This window comes from Aquarana catesbeiana, linkage group LG04 (genome assembly GCF_042186555.1).
Source record: "Aquarana catesbeiana isolate 2022-GZ linkage group LG04, ASM4218655v1, whole genome shotgun sequence".
NCBI classification, from domain to species: Eukaryota; Metazoa; Chordata; class Amphibia; order Anura; family Ranidae; genus Aquarana; species Aquarana catesbeiana.
The window spans coordinates 61,344,150-61,356,986 of record NC_133327.1 but is presented as its reverse complement, the minus strand read 5'-3'; the positions used below and the strand labels follow the sequence as shown (position 1 = coordinate 61,356,986).

Sequence of the window (12,837 nt, the reverse complement as noted above, 5' to 3'; positions counted from 1 at the left end):
TAGTGTTCCCACAACTATATAACACAATCAATCATTCATAATTTCTGCCTCTCAGATAAGTTCCCATTGACATCACTGCTCCTTTTAGCTATCTGTAAGGGGGTATTTCTTTCCAATGACCACAAATGTCAGGAGCATTCTTCCCACTGACCATCACACTAATGTATTATGAGTTGTAGATATAGTAACTTTTAGTAGGGGTTTACTGAAACTGGAACATTATTTTAAGGGTTCCTTTGTGTTGAAAAGGTTGAGAAAGGCTGCTCTAGATGCAGTATCTTACAAAAGTGAGTACACCCCTCATGGTATTGTAAATATTTTATTATATCTTTTCATGTGACAACACTAAAAACATGACACCTTGCTACAATGTAAAGTAGTGGGTGTAAAGCTTGTATAACAGTGTAAATTTCCTGTCCCCTCAAAATAACTCAACACAGCCATTAATGTCTAAACCGCTGGCAACAAAAGTGAGTATACCCCTAAATGAAAATGTCCCAATTGGGCCCAATTAGCCATTTTCCCTCCCCGGTGTCATGTGACTCGTTAGTGTTACAAGGTCTCAGGTGTGAATTGGGAGCAGGTGTGTTAAATTTGGTGTTATCACTCTCACTCTCTCATACTGGTCACTGGAAGTTCAACATGGCACCTCATGGCAAAGAACTGTCTGAGGATCTGAAAAAAAGAATTGTTGCTCTACATAAAGATGGCCTAGGCTATAAGAAGATTGCCAAGACCCTGAAACTGAGCTACAGAACAGTGGCCAAGACCATACAGCGGTTTAACAGGACAGCTTCCATTCTGGACAGGCCTCACCATGGTCGACCAAAGAAGTTGAGTGCACGTGCTCAGCATCATATCCAGAGGTTGTCTTTGGGAAATAGATGTATGAGTGCTGCCAGCATTGCTGCAGAGGTTGAAGGGGTGGGGGGTCAGCCTGTTAGTGCTCAGACCATACGCTGTACACTTCATCAATTTGGTCTGCATGGCTGTCGTCCCAGAAGGAAGCCTCTTCTAAAGATAATACGCAAGAAAGCCCACAAACAGTTTGCTGAAGACAAGCAGACTAAGGACATGGATTACTGGAACCATGTCCTGTGGTCTCATGAGATCAAGATAAACTTATTTGGTTCAGATGGTGTCAAGTGTGTGTGGCAGCAATCAGGTGAGGAGTACAAAGACAAGTGTGTCTTGCCTACAATCAAGCATGGTGGTGGGAGTGTCATGGTCTAAGCCTGCATTAGTGCTGCCAGGACTGGGGAGCTACAGTTCATTGAGGGAACCATGAATGCCAACATGTACTGTGACATACTGAAGCAGAGCATGATCCGCTCTCCTCGGAGACTGGGCCACAGGGCAGTATTCCAACATAACGACCCCAAGCACACCTCCAAGACGACCACTGCCTTGCTAAAGAAGCTGAGGGTAAAGGTGATGGACTGTCCAAGCATGTCTTCAGACCTGAATCCTATTGAGCATCCGTGGGGCATCCTCAGAGGGAAGGTGGAGGAGCGCAAGGTCTCTAACATCCACCAGCTCCATGATGTCGTCATGGAGGAGTGGAGGAGGACTTCAGTGGCAACCTGTGAAGCTATGGTGAACTCCATGCCCAAGAGGGTTAAGGCAGTGCTGGAAAATAATGGTGGCCACACAAAATATTGACACTTTGGGCCCAATTTGGACATTTTCACTTAGGGGTGTACTCACTTTTATTGCCAGCGGTTTTGACAATAATGGCTGTGTGTTTAGTTACTTTGAGAGGACAGCAAATTTACATTGTCATATACAAGCTGTCTACTCACTACTTTACATTGTAGCAAAGTGTAATTTCTTCAGTGTTGTCACATGAAAAGCTAGAATAAAATATTTACAAAAATGTGAGGGGTGTACTCACTTTTGTAAGATACTGTATTTGCAACTCTTAAGAAAGAGCAGGGATCCCAGATTACTGCCATACATATGTATGTATATATGTAATTACATTGCTGCAACATTCCTGCTCCTAACATACCTGAGCCAACCATTAATCCCCTTCTAACAGCCCAACCAAGTCGCTTTCTCTTACTCGAGAGCATTGTAAAATTATTCTTTTTCAAAATAGTGGTCCATTATTAATAGAAGAAAATAAAACATGGGACAAAAAAATTGTCTGAAAAGGAAAACACAGCTAGGTTTTTGAAGGGAGTTGCCTTTATAAATATTAATTGTTACATGTGCTCTTTTTATCAGCTTCTAAATGCTTACACAAAGAATTGCAATCCATTGTCTGTGGCAGTTCTTGGATTCAGGTAACAAACCATGTATTAAAAACTATTCTAATGCAAAAAAATGAGTAAAAATACATCTGTATGCTAAAGACATCTGTGCTTATATCAAGTCCAGGAAGTGTGATAGCCAGTTACAGGATGCTTCTGGCGGGTCCAGTTTCCTCCACGCAACTTTCATCCAGCAATGCTCTGGTGTCTCAGTCTCTCTCCAGTGTCACATCCTCACAGCTATCAACATTAGGTAATCACTTCACACTGACTATTGTTTAAAGAATATATATATATATATATATATATATATATATATATATATATATAATATACTGTGTGTGTGTGTGTATATATATATATATATATATATATATATATATATATATATATGTATATACACATTTATTTATTAATTTATTTCATTTTTTCCATGTAAAGCTTTGCTTTTGCTCCTATTTTACTGTAATTGTTTGCAGTTTAATGCTTCCTAATAAAAATCTTGTTGGCTAGTCAGTTCAAACTGCTTTTGTCTATTAAATTATGTTTTTACTGTATTTTTGAGACCTTTAAAGCAAATGTTAACATGACAATATCAAGGTTTTTAAGGTAACAACAGTCTTAATTTCAGCTTGTTCAATTAAGCCGGGGTTGGCAACCCATTGATCACGATCTACTGGTCCACCGCAGGCAGCTGACAGATAGATCAGTCTTGTCCCTGTCTTGCCGACCCCAACTGGCAGAGCTGTGCAGTAAAGCAGAGATGTGCCATAGCTAATCCTAGCCAAAGGCATTTTCTGCCCTGCAACACACCCTTAGCTTACGTGTGGCTGTGGGACGGGGACTGTGTCTGCCGCTTATGACAGCTGCAGGTTAGTTTGGCGGGTTCAGGCTCTCGTGCGAGCGTGCCTGAGCTCCTTCCATGAGTGGCCTATGCTTATCCCAACTGGCCCTCCTCTTCAGTTCATCCAGACACTTGTGGGTGACATCATGTAGAATGGACAAGAGAGGAGGGTCGGTTGGGATCAGCACAGAACGGAGAACACAGAACAATACCGTGACCCCAGTGTTGTGCTTTTCTGCCCCTCCAGTGGTGTACCTTCCGGACCCCCTCCCAGTTGTGTACCCTCCTGACCACCCCAGTGGTGTGCCCTATTGAACCCCCTGTACCATGTCTCCCTGACCCCCTGTACCCTGCCCTTCTGACCCCCCCCTCAGTGGTGTTCCCACCTGCCCCCCTGTACCATGTCCCCCTGACTCCCCTGTACTGTGCCCTCCTGACACCCCATACCGTGCCGTGGTGTGCCTTCCAAATCCCCTGTACTGTGTCACCCTGACACTCCATACCGTGCCCTCCTGAGCCCCTAGTACCATGCCCTGCTAACCCCCATGTGCAGTGCCCTGCTGACCCCCTGTCCTGCTCACCCCTGTCCACTGCCCTACTTTTTCTTGTACAGTGCCCTGCCTACTACTGACCCCTGTACACTGGCGTACATTCTGCTGACCCCTGTACACTGGCATACATTTTGCTGACCTCTGTACACTGCCCTACATACTACTTACACCGTCCAGAACTCAGAGCAGCCAGCAAGGCCTATAACTATTCAGGCTTGTAGGGGTCGTTAAAGCTAACTTTTAAGGTAGGCTAAGTTTATAATTATACAGTGACATTAGTTTTATTATATTTTTCTAAGTTTTCTCTGTGCTTTCCTTATCCTTACTTTTTATTGGGGACTTGCTAGTTAACTCCTTTAAAAAAATGGCACCGCACCCTGGTGATCTTTGATCTCTCCCATGTGGTCCAGGTAGATCTCTATCTCTAAAAGGTTGCCTACCCCTGAATCAAGCTTTGACAATAAAACCTGAGTACTGCTTGGACCTTGAAGAAGGGGACATACCCTGAAAGCTTGTCCTGAAAAATTGTATGTTAGTGCAAATAAAAAAAGTATCACGGACAGTACTCAATTTTCTCTGTCACAATTGCACTAATACGGCTACAATCAAATCAAGTACAATAAAACCTGGAAACTGATTGGTTTCTATGCAGAGCTGCACCAGATTTTGCACTCTCCAGTTTTAGTAAATGAACCAAATTATGTTCCCTGCAAATACCCGTGTTAGTTTTTAAACTGATCCATCTGCTCACTCATCTTCTAGTATTTGACAGTTGAACAGCAAGGGCCAGAGTTTAGCATATAGTGAGGATGAGAGTAATCTGAATTTGGGCAGAAGTCAAGGCCACACCTACAGCCAAGTTATAGGACTCACTGGGTTGCATGGAGACACATGAATCAGTTTAAAGCCTAACATAGGTACTTGCAGGGAACACATGTACCTTGTGGTGTCTGCGCTTCAGAACTTTTTTTTTTAGCTTTAGAAATATTTAAGGCCAGGTCAGCTTCTCTTTAATCCCCATCCCTATTTAGGAGGCTACAGTCAAATAAAATATTACATCCTGATAACTGTATCTGATTAATAACTATATTAAAGCCCAACTCTGGGCTTTAATATAAAATCATAAAAACATAAACAGAAAACATAAAAATAAACCTAACACATTGGCGTGCTTTTACAATTTGCAGGAATGGTGACTATCGAGCCCGCGCAATTGGAAGTAAACTTCGGTGACCCCATCCAGCTGGTCTGCCAGATAAATGAAACGATGCCATCGGTGAACTGGACACTCACTGTTAATAATGTCACCAATACTTTGTTTCCTGGTGGAGAAAATGTGAATGTGTCAACTCAGCAAATGTCCAGTTCAACTATCTCTGTCCTTACAATTGCTCATGCCAGTCAGTACTGGGAAGGTCAGTGTTATCGAATCCTAAAGTTCAAGCACACAAAGGATCTAAGGCAGGGTTTTGGGACAAGAGGCTGTGGAGTGTACAGCCATATGTAAATAAAGGGTATCTTAACCTTAAAAACAAATATGGTAATACTGTATATTCTTACCAGTCCTTAGATGTAGTGGCTGCCTTAGCTTTTGTCCTTCAACCCTGCAATTTACACACTTGCTATATCATCATGTCTAGATTTTTTTTCTCCATTATATCTATGAAGAACCATGGTTGTCCAAAAAGTTGGACAAACATGTCTGCCTTTGTTCATATCCACAACATGGTGAATTGATGAGACTATTAGTTTACATATGATCGATGAAGATAAGGCTCTTTGTTGTTTCTTTTAAGATCCTAAGAAGTTACAAGGCCACTGCATGTTTGGCAAGATTAATTTGTATTCTCTGTACTTGCTGCTAAGGTTAATAGCCTGAAAAAAGTAAAACTGTGAAAAACTGTCAAACAAAATGTATCAGCTCATTTACCAGCTAGCCTGCAACAAAACCAAATTGATACTGTCTAACAGTTCACATGAAAAGCATGTGATTGTCAATTTGGTTTTGTTGAAGGCTGGCTTGTAAGTGATCTGGGAATTTTTGTTTGTTTTTGATGCGCGTTACCCTTCCATATGCTTCTTGTTGCAAAGGCTAGTTATAGGTTAGGGTGGATGCCAATTGTTTGTACAGTTGGTGAATTGGTGAGGGGATGTACTGGACACCTTCAGCTGCCAGTGTGCCCTTGCTGGGTGTCCCATGTGTCCCTTGTAATTTTAAGGAGGGTTGGGCTCCCTCAAGGCAAACCTTCCCTTAATCTATCCACTGCTATATATGTGCTCCAATTTGGGAGACTCTCAGAATTATAGAGTTAGGACCGCAGTATACTGGGGTGCCTTGACGTGGCCACTGCGGCTTACACATGTTTATAAAAATGTGTGCAAATAAACCCCTTGTTTTTAACATGAACTATTAGACAGGGTCAATGTGGATTTGTTGCAGGCTAGATGGTAAGTAGGCTGGGACTTTTTGTTTATTTTTGATGTGCACAGCCCATCATGCACCCAGATTCACAGCCCATACATGCTTCACATGTCATACTCCCCTTAGAGCTGTCATTAGTGGATCAAAAAGCTGTCTTACGTTAGACAACATGCATACAGTATCTGCAGTTCTGCCAGCAGCTTAAAATTTTTCTGGGCTTCTGACTACCTCCATAATTTCTCCCTCCTATTGCACTGTAATTGCCTTCATACTGCTAAATGTCTGCCTGGTGCATAAGCACAGGGTTTTCCAGTTCTAGTACAGTCTACCAGAATTACTGTGGGGGGAGGTGGTGTAGACCTCCAACCACATTGTGGCAGTACCATGTACCCCTGGACAATTGTCCGATTTTTTACCCCTTCATAGTGAAGTCTGGCTCTAAGGAGAAAGCTAAATTACAATATACAACTTTATTTACCACAAGAATATGTTATGTTTTTATTGTTTTGTTTTTTGAGCAGACCAAGAGTTGGGGGCTAGATGGAATGCTGATAGAAGATAGTAGTAGTTTATGCTGACCGCTTGATATAATATTGATAAACAGGCCTTGTCATTTAGTTTCATAATTTACAAAAACACTAAAGTAGCAGTCACTAGAAGCTATGCCTGACTTTGGTCTTATGAGGTATGTGTCTGTAAGTAAGTCACTGATTTTCCGCCAGCAACGGTTATGCTGGCCAAGGGCTCCTCCCACCATCCTCCTGCAACAGGATCGAGATAGGGCACCACACACCAGCAACATGGGAGAAGTCTGCAGTCTTGGTTTCTCACATTTACACTCCCCTTGCCCGAGGCCCACCTTCAGTAAAAAAGGAATGTCCACACGTTGAGCCTTTTTAACTTTTCACTGCAGCAGAAATGGAATGTACAATTCTTTGGTGAACCACAACTTTGCCTCTGCCTCTTTACCCCTAGCATCAGTAGTACTGTATAGTTCAAGCTTAGCTTCAACATAGGGTTGCTGACTAGCACTTCCAGTTCCTCACTGTAGGTCACCTTAGGTGGATACTCAAACAAAGTTTAAAGTGAGCCTACCCCAAAAGGTTCACTTTCTGAAGTAGTTTCTTCCCATCAACCTCTGCTACAAGCTCTTTGGCTCTAGAATATAAAGGATGAATCCAGCCCTGGCCACAGTATCCATCCAAGGGAGGAGTCCTAACCCCTGCTTACATGCCATTAAAGTGAAATGTTTGATAAATGTGTACCTGCTTTGTGAATTGACAGCAAATTAAATACTAGTCAGAATACACCAGATACATTATCCACTTTTAAAATTCAGAAACTCAAAAACATATTTACTCTCATTTTAACTTGATACCTTACAAAGGTATATTAACAGTACTTGCTAAGACTTACAAGTAATAGTCACTTCACCAGAATATCTCAAGGTGCCAGGATAAGGAATCTTGCAGTTTCAGAAAGTACTTGACATGTATTTAAATTTAGTCTTATATAGTATACAGACCTAATTTATAAAAGCTAGTTTTTGCTCACCTTCTCTGCTTAATATATTTACCACTGATTGAATATTATGGTTTCTGTAGTGCTGTAAATGTTGTGCATGCATGCTGCTACTTGCACATAGTAAACAACAGAACAGTGATACATTGGGTCTCCTCCAGCTGTATGTGTTGTGCAGGAACAGATAGATGTCAATGCACGCTCAGTTAGACAATAAATCATGTGGAAAATTCAGCTTTCATATTGGGTTACAAAACATAATCCTTTTAGGAAAAGCCTATTTCTCATGATAGTTTCATTTTCATCACAAGATATGAAACAAAAGTTCCACAACTTTTTTTATATATATATAAACACCAAGGTGCCAACTTAATTCTTCCTTTTAGATAATGAATGATAAGTCATCAGCAGAAGCTAATGGTTTTGTTTGTTCCAGGGAAATATTCCTGCCAAATCTCCATTGATGGCCTGGAACTCAAAGCAAAGGCAGTAGTCAACATCACCCTCCTCCCATTGGAGATCACCATCAACCCACTACAAAAGAGTCTAACCTCCAAGGACACCTCCCAGCTACAATTAGAGTGTTGTGTGCCCTATGATGAAGAGAATTATAATGTCACCTGGACGTATGACAACTTAATAGTGGCTGCACTACCTGGTTAGTGATCTATTTAATATTCACTTTCACCCAAAACTTCACCCCATATAGGAATGTGTGCAAAGACTCCCAGTGCATAGTGCACTATGGGTGGAGAATGACAACATCATCACTCTGCACCCATGATTAATCAGCTCTGTATCCATTTCTGGAAAGTACGCTCTAGCCTGAAGCCTAGAGGAAGTGAAATACCTGATTAAGATAGCCTACCTGACTTCTGTTTGGGTCAACAAATCTAGAGACACTTAAAAAGTCCAGGAGAATATAGCAATGTGCCAACATTGTATCTGATTGGCAATGACAGGTCATGAGCGGAAGCGATCAACTTTGATCAGTCACAATAAACACCAGGAGAAATACTATATTGACTAGAGACAGCAGGGATCTGATGTACATTAGTCTTTAATGAACAGTAATATTAAAGTCAAAGCAACAAGCTGTTCTGGTCATCCTATTTTACTGGTTGAGTAGTTCTTTATTTGATAAAGCTCATCTGCTGCCTTTTGGCCAGAAGGACCCTAAGTGAAAGAATTGAATCCCCCATCATTGCTGTATTGCTGATCCTTAGTTACTGATTCAGCTATGTGTAAATTTAGAGAAAAACCTTTCTATGCTTTCTAATGACTTCATTTTTTTAATTATTATTTTAATTATAATTTATTATAACTATTTTCTTTGTTTTTGAAGCTTGGAGGATTGCCCATAGGCAGGTTTGTCTTTAACCGGCCAATCTGGTTAAGTGTCTGTGCTAAGGAGGAGTGGTGGGCACATAAAGATCTCGATTTTATTTATGCCTTTACCGTGTAAGGAAGTATTCCTCAAACAGGAAGTATTGTGAGATGTGATTCCTCAGAATTTAAATGGGGTCACGTGATACAGTCATTTTAGGTGTAAGTGGCATTATTCTTTATGTGCACCCGAGGCCTTGTAATGCAGGTTGGTGTGAATTTTTTTCTAGTTAATGTGAGTCAAAAGAATGCCGTCAATTCCAAATTAATACACATTTATTGGTGTTATGATGGAGAAAAATTATTTTTAGTACAGGAAAATGTATTGAATGAATAATACAATAAACTACATGCTATACAGTTTGGTTCCCATATTGCTGAGATTTTGGGTCCTTTTGGAGTACAGAGAGGCTTGATAAATTTCCTATACGCAACTATTAGAAACATTGATTATTGCTTGATAATTGATTTGTTGAGCATATTGATTTCAAATATTCCAACCGTGATTTGACCTATTATACATTTTCTGAGGTCATTTGAAACTTTTTATGTTTTGACAGCTGGAAGGACAGACTTGAACTGTTACACATTGGTTCCTCCTCGTCCTACTAATGACACTAACTACACCTGTACATTCATGAACAAAGCTGGCCAGCAAAAATCAAATGTGATTCCTGTAACTGTGATACAAGGTATGTACACTAAATGTACATGGAGCAACACAATGCACCATATTGACAGATCAGTATAAAAAAAAAAAAAAAAGCCTGATCTGCCCAAATATTACCAAGACAGGGCAAGGGAGATCAAATAAATCCGGTATCGACAGGCAAATATACAAAATACAATTTTTTTTTTCTGTTTTAATGTTTTAATGGAGTTTTCAAAGTAAAAATAAAGCAGGCTATGTATCAGTAAAACGGGAAATCCAGATGCTGCATTGATGTCTACGGAAGAATGTTTTCTGGGTTATAATTGGGCTTCAGCTTGAGATGTTTATAAGTCCTTAACCACTTCAATATCGGGCACTTTCACCCCCTTCCTTCCTAGGTCAATTTTCAGCTTTTAGTGCTGTCGCACTTTGAATAACAATTGTGCAGTTATGCAATGCTGTTCCCATTATTACCATTTTTTTGAGACAGATAGAGCTTTCTTTTGGTGGTTTTTAATCAACACTGGGATTTTTTTTTTTTTTTTGTAATTCCTTTATTTTCCAAAGAAAGTTACATACAACAGCCAAAGAAAGCAAGGTTTACAATACCACAGTCAAATACAGATAGGGTCTCAAAAGCAGAGTTAGAGAACAACAGGCCCAGCGTTGCACAGTATAGGGGGTCATAAAAATGATTACGGTTGTGAAGATAGTGATCAGTGCATCACGCTGGGATGCCCAACAAGCAATTATATAAAAGACCAAGACATAGATACTTTAATGCATGAAACTGTAAAATAAACTATAATAAAGTGGAGTAACTTACATTAGAACTTTTTCTTTAACATAGCGGAAATAGTACTTCCCTATGGCCTGCCTAGCCCATAGATGTGATAGTATAAAAAGTGACCACTGTGTTTTTTATTTTTTGCTAAACAAATGAAAAAAGACTGAAAATTTTGAAAAAAAAAAGTTTTCCTTTGTTTCTGTTATAAAATTTTGTAAATACGTACGTTTTCTCCTTCACTGATGTGCACCGATGAGGCTGCACTGACAGGCACCGATGAGGTGGCACTGATAGGTGGTACTGATGGGCAGTGATAGGTGGCACTGATGGGCAATGATGGGCAGCACTGATGAGGAGGCACTGACAGGCATTACTGATGGGCACTGAAAGGCATTGCTGATGGGGCTGCACTGATAATCACTGCACTGATTATCAGTGCAGATCCCCCCTGCCAGGAGAGCCACTTATTGGGTCTCCTCTACTCATTCCCTGTCAGTGTGAATAGAGGAATACCAATAACTGGTACTTCCTAGTTATGCTGTGATCAACTGTGATTGGATATAGGCTCTTTACCATGATCGGAGATGCAGTGTGTCCGAGCGGCACACCGCACTACTGATCGCTGCGCGCCCTGGGGGGTGCGCATGAGCAGTTTGATCTGAGGGACGTCATATGACGTCCAGTCAGAATGGGAGAGCCACTGCCCGGCCGTTAATTTGCTATAGGCTGGGTGGGATGTGGTTAAGTTGTTGATATCTATAATTGGGTGAATATATTGTACCCAAGGTTTCCAAATATGAAAGTATTTAGAATAGCCCTCTTTCCAAATATTTGTCAGATTTTCATAGATAATGTATCTCCAAAGAGGACATTTTTGTTCTCTTTCTGTTCTGCAGCCCTTATAAAAAAATGAGAGGAAATCGGCCTAATGGGAACAAGGACAGGAATGCTTTACTGGCAGAGATTCAAAATCTTCCTCGCTGTTATTTACAATCTATTTTTTTTTGCTCCTTGTTTTCCCATTGGGTTTTTTTTTTTTACTTCCTGTTCTGATTGAAGCTTGTGAAATAGACAGGAAGTGGGGAGAGTTGCCATTAATTCCTGTTCAATCTGACATACATCAAATAGACGGGGAGTAAAAAGAAATCCTTTAAATGGACACAGTTAGAAATAAAGGGTTGACAAAGATTCTAACACTACCTATCCAAAATAAAAAAACAAAATGTACTTATTTTCTATACTCATGTATCATCAACACATTAGTCAGCACTTTACAGACTACATTGAACCACTCACAGGGGTCGATTTACTAAAACTGCAGAGTGCAAAATCTGGTTGCAGCTGTGCATGGTAGCCAATCAGCTTCTAACTTTAACATGTTCAATTAAGCTTTGACAAAGAAACCTGGAAGCTGATTGGTTCCTATACAGATCTGCACCTGATTTTGTACTCTTCAGCTTTAATAAATCAGCCCAACAGTCTCTGCCTCTAAGGTCTAATGTCAGTAGTGTCCCTGTTAAAGCACACAACAAATTCTATTTGGGTTTTGGGTGGAAACTCACTCAAATATAGGGAAAACAATTAACTGCATGCAGATATTCTACCTGGTGGGAACCACAACATAGGTGTAAAAAACACTTAGCCAACATGCTGATACATGATAATACAGAGTAACACTTTAATTGTATAGCAGTTAAGCAGTGATGCACTGATGCATATGTTTTTTTTCTACCCTAGCAACAGATATATATTGCAGTGTCAATGTAAGCAATGGTATTACTTGGAACGTGACAAAAGCAGGAATGTCCGCCTCTGCTCTCTGTCCTCTAGGAAAATCAGGATATATGACCAGAGACTGCTCGGCAGTTGGAGTGTGGCTCAGTGTGCAGGATAACTGTATTAGCCAACAACTACAGACTGCGCTAAGCAGTGTTCAGGTAACACGACCTAGCGGGCTGGCCTACAGCTCCGTACATGAAATGGGATTAAGAAATATATGACATACCCAGTAGGAATAAGCAGAAATATTTTGGCAAATTTGATTTGGTCATGGAAGCAGAAGCTCCTAATTTTGTTACTCTACTTTTTTATTTAAAGGGTGTGTCCATAGAATGGTATATTTTAAATACCTTTTATTTTAGTTTTTTTGTTTTTTGCTTTTGCTGTAATGAGAACTTTATTTGTGTACGGTCACGTTAATGGTTTTACTTAAAAAAATTTAAACTGTCTTTTTTTTCCCTTTCTGTTATGAAGAACATAAAATGAAGATAACAAGGGAATGTTTTTGGCACAAGAACAGGTCCAGAATAGTTGAAAGGAGCTTCTGTAACTATCAAGAGCCATTTAAAGCCAATTAAAAAAACAAAAAGTGTAAATCAGTATTAATATTTTTTTCAGAGCCCAAGACAAACAGTAGTAA

The 12,837-nt window shown here is 40.2% G+C and overlaps 1 protein-coding gene across 1 annotated transcript in view; it reads left to right on the top strand.

Annotated features, from left to right (window-relative positions):
• LOC141139294 (adhesion G-protein coupled receptor F3-like) overlaps nt 1-12,837 on the top strand; it is a 50,058-nt gene that overhangs the window by 23,470 nt on the left and 13,751 nt on the right. Inside the window, exons 7-12 of the mRNA XM_073625261.1 lie at nt 2,230-2,288; nt 2,378-2,508; nt 4,838-5,065; nt 8,030-8,251; nt 9,540-9,671; nt 12,156-12,355. Coding sequence (XP_073481362.1) covers nt 2,230-2,288; nt 2,378-2,508; nt 4,838-5,065; nt 8,030-8,251; nt 9,540-9,671; nt 12,156-12,355 — 972 coding nt within the window. The remainder of the gene's footprint in view (nt 1-2,229; nt 2,289-2,377; nt 2,509-4,837; nt 5,066-8,029; nt 8,252-9,539; nt 9,672-12,155; nt 12,356-12,837) is intronic.